Source organism: Belonocnema kinseyi, chromosome 7 (assembly GCF_010883055.1).
Source record: "Belonocnema kinseyi isolate 2016_QV_RU_SX_M_011 chromosome 7, B_treatae_v1, whole genome shotgun sequence".
Classification (NCBI taxonomy): domain Eukaryota; kingdom Metazoa; phylum Arthropoda; class Insecta; order Hymenoptera; family Cynipidae; genus Belonocnema; species Belonocnema kinseyi.
This window is the reverse complement of record NC_046663.1, coordinates 91,381,554-91,390,498: the sequence shown is the minus strand read 5'-3', so window position 1 is coordinate 91,390,498 and position 8,945 is coordinate 91,381,554. Positions and strand designations below refer to the sequence as shown.

Sequence of the window (8,945 nt, the reverse complement as noted above, 5' to 3'; positions counted from 1 at the left end):
TTTGTTGTAAATTTTAAATATTTCGTTCTTCAAGAATCGTATTTTTGTCTTGAAAAATCGTCTCGATTGCTAACATTTTTTCGTAAAAAATGGAACTGGTTGAAAAATAATCTTTTGGTTGAAGATTCTATTATTTAATTGAAAATGCATACTTTGTAAATAATTTAAAATTTGTAAAGATTAAAAAAAATGTAAAACAAACTGCGCATATTTGAAGATTTCGAAGCAAAATTTAAAAACGTTGAAGGATCTTTAAAGGGTTGAAGAGAATAAAAAAATGGTCTCAAAATTCATGGTAAAATTTCATGATTTTTTATTTTGAAAAATTAATTCTGCGAGAATATTGATAAATATTTGTCATCATTTCCAATTATTTCCTAAAATTTTGGAAAGGTATTTGAGAGATCTTAAAACCGAATTTTTCAATTTTCCAAGAATGCACAATTTTAGAAAAAATTCGAATAACTTTGAAAGATATCTAGAAGTTTTTAACATATTCAGAAACAATTAGAATGAAATAAAAATATAGTTTTTAATTTCTTTCGTATTAACGATTAATTATTAAATAATCATTGAAGAGTTATTACAAAAATCCATTATAAATATAACTTTGTAATTACGCTTCAATGATTAATCACTAATATAAAAAAGTTAAAAATTATATCTGAGAATAATTCACGAATTAATATACAAAAAGTATTTAACCAAATATATGTTCATAAAAAAACTGTCAGGTTCAACAAATCTGAAGTAATTGTAATATAATTGTATTGATTTTTACTTGACAATATTAACCACAAAAAAAATATATATATATAAATAATATTAGATACCAAAATAAATAAAATTACACGTAGGAAAACCTTACGTTAAATGCGTTTTATTCGAGTTTCCATTGATCGGGAATTTAGTGGGCGAAAATTAGTACCCACTCTGGAATGTGTATTTCAAGAAAAAGCTATCTTTCTCATTTGATACTGAGCCTTTTTTCGCAGTCGTTTTCTACTTTGAATCAATTTCACTCTTTTGGAACTCTATGAATTTATTTTTCACCCTTTGTGAAGAGAGCAAAAAAGTTGCACGTATAGAAGAATAGCAGCCCGCCGTTACTATTGCGCAGATACTGCAATGGTTCAAAATTCCAAGAAATCCGAGAATCGTGAAATTTATATTTGGCCGAGTAATACAAGAAATCAAAATTTTTCTCAAAATCCAAGTAAACCCAATGAATCTGCGCAGCGTCAATGTACGAATTATGTACCTGGCATAAATTATTTGACAGAATTTGCAAGTGGTACAAGTTCTCAGAATTTTTATCGATACAAAATGCAAGTTCAGAATTTTGATCAATATGAAATGCAAGTTCACAATTTTGACCGGCATGTAGGGCAAGCTCAAAATGTTTACCCCAATTGGGAAAATAGTCTTTACAACAGAACAAATTCATATCCTTCAACATATGGAAGTCCCTATGATTAACGAGTATTGTCAAACTCCCCCGGTTCTATAATAGAACGTAACCCCGGGAAATGGTCACAATTCAAAAATCAATTGGATGTAATCTAGGCAAAAATAGGAAGCAAAATTGCATTTGATAGTATAATTTGTCGTGGAAAGAAGTTAGGGTCGCTTGGTAAATTTACGGTGGGATATTAAACTGGCCTTTAATTGAAAATGATGTACAAGTTTTAATAAGTTATCGTCCATAAAATACGATAGTAATTGTAGTAACGGATGTAACGTAACGATTTTAGATACATTTTATTACGTTTCTTGATGATAAATTTAAAAAAATTTTGCGACTTTTGCGATAGATGCCCCTACAAAGTTACATTTTAATAATAACTTAGTAATTTTGAAAATGGCTTTCATATTTCAGACTTCACACTCTTTCCCATATCCCCCTTTTTCTTGATTTTTCATTTAAGTTTTTGTTTTGGTTAAAAATACTACTATTAGATTGAAAAATTTATTATTACTTTGAAAATGCAAATGTTTTGCTTAAAACATAACTTTGTTGAAAATTACCTTTTTTTAACTGAAAATTTTACTGTTTATTGAGATTGTTTAAACTGCGATACACCACCTGGTGACAAAAATTCGAACTAGAAAGAATAGGCACGATTTTAAAAATGCATTTTAATTTGTGTATGAAAGTGTTTTAACAATTTTTTTGTGGAGTTTAAAGTATTTATTGGATAATAAAAATAAGTCTTTATCGGAAACAAAGTGTTTTAGATGGAGTTTAAATATTATACAGTGAAAACCCACACTTTTTGTCAGAAGTATTTTTCTAAAAAAAAAAGAAAACAATTATTGTTCTCTTTATTGTAATTTTCATAAGATTCTAAACTTATATGGACTTATTTTGAATCAACAATGAACTCAAAGTAAATTTTTATTAATTTATACATGAAATAATTACTATTTAATAATCTGATCTAAAAGTTAGATTATAATTTGTATTTAAATTTCAGTCGTCATAATATGGAACAAATTTGTTCCTACATACATCAATTAAAGTTTATTTAGACTTACAATGCATTGAAACTCACATGCAATAATTAAATAATTGTATTTTTTTTAAACCTTTTCACAAAAATGTGTTTTTTCAGCATATAGGATGGAAATTCTATCTAAAACTATATTTGTTTTTGATGAATATTTGTTTTTAGTATTCAATAATTATTTTATACTTCACAAAACAATCTTAAAAACACTTTTATGCAATAATTAAAATACATGTTTAAAATTGTACCTACTCTTTCTAGTTCCATTTTTCGGCACCATGTGGCGAAATGGTAGACCACCATTCCCAATAGCTAAGAAATTCTATTTTTTAGTTTAAAATTCATGTATTTTTTTAAAAATTCGTGGTTTTTAATAGAAAATTAATGTTCTCAGTTAAAAATTAATCTCTTTGATTTAAGAAATATTTTGTGGAATATTCGTATTTTTTATTGCATTCAACTGTTTTGGATTAAAATAAAAATATTTTTCGTTAAAATATCATCATTTACACTTTTTGCGGAGAATTTAAAGTTTTTGTTTGAAAATTCAACTACCTGGTTGAAAGTTGAACTACTTTGTTAAAATCAATTTTTTTTAAAGATTCATTCTTTTAATTTAAAATTCATCTTTAGAGTGGAAAATTTAACTACTTTTTCAAAATTGAAAATATTATTCGATTATTTTTTAAGAATTTATATTTTGAATTGAAAATTGATCTTTTATATTTGAAACTTCAACTGTTTGGTTGAAAATTCATGTATTTTGTTGACGATTCAACTATTTGGTTGAAGATGTGTCTTCTCTGGTTGAATTCAACTGTTTTTTATTTCAAATTAGTGTTTCGCTGAAATATCAAGTATTACTGGCTTCGTTGAGAAATCATCTTTTCGGTTTGAAAATTCCACTGGTTTTCTAGAAAATACAACAATTTTGTAGAAAATTTAAAGTATGTATATTTGAAAATTAAAGTGTTCGTTAAAAATCCTTGCTTTCGGTTTGAAAATTCATATGTTTATATTATATACCACCTTTCGTGGTAAAAAATGCAACTATTTTGACTGAAAGTTCAACTATATGGTTACAAATCTAATTATTTATTTGAAAAATGAACATTTGAAAATTTATCGTTTTCCTGGAGATTCTACTGTCCTCTTAAATATTCGTAGTTTTTGGTTCAATTTAACTAGTAGAAATCTGAAAGTGTAAATACTGTTTTTTTTTGTAGAGTACTTTCTTTTTAATTTCAACGGTTTGGTTCAAAATTCAACTATTTTCGCAGAAAATTCAACTATTTTCTGTTGGTTGGAAGATTCAACTTTTTGAACAGAAAATTAATCTTTTTTTTTTTGAACAATCATTATTTTGGTTGAAGATTCAACTATTTTATTAAAAAGTCGTGTTTTTTTAGATAAATTCAACCAGTTGAAAATGATTCTTTTGATGTTGAAAATGAAGTTTTTAAATAAAAAATGTAACTTCCATTTTTTGTTAAAAACTTTTATTTTTCAGTTGAAAATTCATCTCCCGTGATGAATAATTGCATTCTTGGTGAAAATTAATTTTTATAGTTTTAAAATTCAACTATTTTGTTGAAGTCATCTTTTTTACATGAAATAAGTGATATTAAATATTTCGTTGCGAATGCATCTTCTTTGTTTGTGAATTGAACTATAGTCGGTTAAAAATGCAACTATTTTGCTATAAATTAAATTATTTTGTTGAAAATTCAACTATTTTTTTAATGCCTTTGTTGTCGAGATTTCTACTCGCTATAGAACCACTCTTTTGAAATTCTAAGAAGGAGGGGGGGGGTGTAAAAAATTATAAAATATGTAACGTAGTTTATGGGTGATCCTTAATGTACATAATTTAGTAGCTTAATACGAGAAAACAACTGTACATAAATAGACTGCTTCGCTTTTGAGAATTTTATTAGAATTACAAATGTGAAATTTGTTTGCTTTCAGAAATCGCTGAGTTGCACACTTGGCGTAGATTTTTGTGGATTCTGTAGGCGAGAAAGTATGAAAACGTTAATCAACAAAGAAACAAAGTTAGATTCGATTTTAAATAATTTTATTGAAGATTCGTTCCCAACTAATCATACAAAAATGAAATAGTTACTCTTAGAAATATTTTCGTCATGTAGCTTAATCTAATCCAGTAAATTCGCGATAAAAAGTGTAGTGATTGAACAGCGTAATTAAAAAGTAGAAAGGGTCGTTAAATATTTGCAAGGTGGACAAGAAGGACGTAAAATTTTTTGAAAACAACATTTTTGAAGAAAGCTCTCTAGGTAATTTTTAAACGACCCCAAAAGATAGAATGAAGATGATGAACATAGTTAAAGTTCCTATTAATATAGTACATAATTATAAAGATACTGTAATTTTTTTTATGAATAATAAATCAGTTCTATAAATAGATGAGGTTTTTTTTTATTCTTGCAAACAATATCCCTAATAATTTTTTATAGATTTAGAATTTTAAATACCGAGGGAGAAAATAATGTTAGAAAAGGTTGTATGATTTAAAAATGTTGCAAGTCCAAATGTATCTACATCTGGTGTTGTCTTCCTGAACCCGAAATCATTTATATAAATCTATTTGTATTTGTCAATCATTCTTGTGATTTACATGTTTTAAATTATAAAATTCATAGAACAGTGCTTAAAATATTTGTGTTTATCCAGATGGATCACGATTGGGTTCGTAGTGCTCTGGAATTGGTCCAAACTGGATCCAGAAATGTCTCTCAATCAATAATATTTCCTCTTGCATGGATTGTGATAAAGTGGTTGATTTTTATTTCGATTGGATATTTGTTTTATGGGCCTTTGCCTGGCAAAGCAATTTGGGTCCTGACGATATTCTTCGTTTATATTAATCAGGTAGAACGAGTAGGACAAAACAGTTCCTCGGTCTTCAAAATCTTTCTTCTTAATTAATCATAAGAGGTAATTTTTCGAAAACGAATTCTTTGTATTCTAATTGCTATGTGAAAATGATAGCACAGTATTGAAAGACAGTATTTTAATTAGTGCGGAGCACACCATCTTTAAAATTAAATCTCAAAATTATAACCATCCTCTGTAGATTTTGGAAACAGAAAACTAAAAATTGTGATCCACCTGGGGGCATTTTTGGTACTGTTTTTTATTTTTCATCTTCTTGCTCCGCCACTGGTATTTTACGAAATTAATAATATGTCTATTAAATATTTTGTGTATTTTAAATATTTTGAGAGAGCTTTCCTATGGAATTTTTCAGAAGACTCTTCTGTATTTCTGACTATTTCCTGTCTTACAATTTTTATGAAATGCTCATTTGTGAAAATAATTTTTTTTCTAAAAGAGTGACTTGTAACTGTAAGGGGTTTAATTCTTACTTGAGTGATGAGAATATAGACAGAGTTTCCAGGAAACAAAAATCCATTTACTTCTGTTGAATGGGTTTCGAAGGCTTTTGAATTGCGTATCTGTCACTGGAATTCCAAAATTGCCGCGGATTTGTTTTTTAAAGACTTTTAGTCGTTATAATTTTGTTGACCAACTTATATGCCGTAAAAGACTAATAACTGAAATAGCAAAAGGAATCTAGTAGACCTGCGCATGATTTCTTTTAATCTTTCGATAAGTTATAAATTTAAAAAATCGTGTGAAATATGGCAGCTTAACCCCAATAAGTCGGTCTCATTAAAAAAAGGAAACCGATTTAATATAACCTTGCTTGAAATGGTCATTGCAGTACATGGCAGATTCGAAGCTGCTTGAGAAAATGACCGATTCACATAGTCGCAAACCGATTCTGTATAAACTTTCTGAATCTGCAAATGACAGATACGCAATTCACAGAGTCGTCTTTTCAATGGATTCTTTTTTCCTGGGTTCCACAAAGCACGCTTCCCGAAAAAGCGAGGGCAGTATTTTTCATAATTGATGCAATTTGACATCCTAAATTTAAATTAAAATTGTTTAAAAGTTTCAATTTTATTTTTGAAGTATAAATTTGGTAAAAGATAATCAATTTTCAGTGAAAAACGCTAATATAATATTATCCTTCAAAAGATGTAAAACAATTTCCAAATCTAATGATTTTTCGTTAAAACTACCAATTTTCTATGAAAACACTGACATAAAATTCGTTTAAATGGTAAAACTCCTATGAAATGTAATGTTTTTATGTTTAAAGTCGCCTATTTTCCGTAAAAAAGGTTAACATAACTTAAAACTGTTCGAAAATGCCATTCTTCTTTCAAATATATACCTATTTCCATTGAGAAACTTGAGCAAAACCTAAAGTGGTTCAAACACAATCTAATGGTTTTAAAAAATATTTGAATACAACTTTTTGACGAAAAACATTGATATAACACAAAATTATTCGAGATACAGAATCTTCTATTACATTTAAATATTTTTGTTTTAAATAACCAAAATTCAAAATATTCTACGAAACCTATACCTATTTCCAGTGAAAGCAGCTAACATTGAATTACTTTCTCCAAAAAACACCGATTTCCGGTGCAAAGTGATAATCTAATCCGAAATTGTTACAAAATGTGAATCTTCTTTCAAATATAATTTGTTCAATTAAAACTATAAATTTCCGACGAAAAACGATAACACGATCCAAAAGTGTTAAAAAATAGCCAATATTTGTAAAATTATAACTATCTCTCTTTAAAAATTTTCAAATTTTTTCGAAAATTGTGAATCTTCTTTGAAATTTAATGAATTTTGAATAAAATGGTAAACTTTGGTTGAAAAAACCTTTTACAATTCGAAATTAATCAAGATTGTAAGTTTTATTATATAAGAAAAAATTGTTGCATTTTAATCTAATGATTATTGTTTAAAAATACCAATTGCAGGTGAAACACGCCAACATAAACTAAATTTGTTAAAAAATGGTAAATATTCTTTGAAATCTAATAATTTTTTATTAGAAATATTAATTTCCCGTGAAAAAGGATATACATACATCATATAAATTCGAAAATTTATGATTTTACATGAAATTTTTTTTAGGAATACAATTTTCCAGCGAATATAACTAAAATGAAAAACGGTATAATATTTTGAATAATTTATTAGACAGAAAGTTTTTATTAAGCGCGAAAAATTATTAAAAAGTACGAGTTTTTCTTAATCCGCATAAGATTTTCTCTGATTTTTCTTATTAAGAAGCATTACTTCCATATTCAATGTAAACAAATTTTAATTGATGCGAGATTATCGAAACATTTTTTTACTCCTTTTATTTTTAGGTAGACTTAATTTTTACGTAAATTTTATGAAGAAGGTAGTATTTTTAACAAATATAACAATAAGAATAATAAATAAGCAATGTAAGAAAGAAACAATAATAAATAGTAATAGGAATCATGATTTATTTATCACATATTATGGCAAGCAAAGTTTGAAGAAAGTCATTTGTAATTTTTTAAGATAATTTTATGTCATTTATATGAAATTTTTTGTTAAAAATAATGCTTTCTTCGTTAAATCTACATAAAAATTAATTAAATTTTTAAAAACATTTACAAAAATTTAGACAGACATGTTTTTTTCTTACGGGCATTTAGGCAAAAATAGCAGGTTTTTTCAGGAAGTGCACTAAGTGGGATAAGGTGGGCCACAAAAAACGGAAAATGATTAGATTTATTGGTAATAGCATTGAAACGTTTTTTTGTGGGATGACGAACAAATTGAAAAACAAAGTTCAAAAAATTTCTCGCCATTGAACAAGTCGATCGAAAATTTTTCAAATTTTTAATTTTCTAATCATTTTTTGTCTAAGGAATTTTTAAGAAATGTTGTGAAAGAAACAAAATCTGAAGGGGTTTGAATTAAAAGGTTGTTTGATTTTAAAATTCTGAAAAGTTTGAAGCATTCAAATTTAGAATAGCAAAAATGTAAAAGCCGTCACGTTCGAAAAATTTTAATTTCAGGAAAATTAAAATTTTTAAAGCATTTGAATTTGGTAACCCTCAAATTGAAAATCAATTACAATTAAAAATAATTTTGAAGCAGTAAAGTTTTAAACAATTCTAAACTTACAATTATACCTTACAATTATGAAACATTTTATGAATAATAAAAAAATTAATTAATTACTTTGTTATTGTTACTTCTATATATTATCATTTAAATAACTTTGGATTTTTTGCAGTCACAATTATAAAAATTTCACTTTTTCAGGTCTCGGACTCACCACACTATTGCGATTATTTCACGCTTTTTTAAAGCTATGAAACTATTTTTCTTCTATTTCGAAAAAATTACACTAAAGACACCATTTTCAAATCAAAAAGACGAATTTTAAAACAAAAAGGATTTTTCAGTCAATAAAAATAAATCATCAAAAATGTTGAATCTTAGAATAAAAAACATGAGCTTTCAACAAAGTACATGAATTTTTAATCAAATAGT

General features: G+C 26.5%; 1 protein-coding gene across 4 annotated transcripts in view; it reads left to right on the top strand.

Moving 5' to 3' along the window:
• The window catches only part of LOC117176018 (optineurin), a 33,813-nt gene that overhangs the window by 21,466 nt on the left and 3,402 nt on the right, over positions 1-8,945 (top strand). The window contains exon 7 of one of the 4 annotated variants that reach the window (XM_033365967.1): positions 5,205-5,468. The exons of 2 other annotated variants lie outside the window; for them this stretch is intronic. In XM_033365967.1, coding sequence (XP_033221858.1) covers positions 5,205-5,459 — 255 coding nt within the window. In that variant the 3' untranslated portion in view covers positions 5,460-5,468. Of the gene's footprint in view, positions 1-4,478; positions 4,938-5,204; positions 5,469-8,945 lie in introns of those variants that run through there. One more of the 4 variants, XM_033365968.1, reaches the window with a different exon arrangement.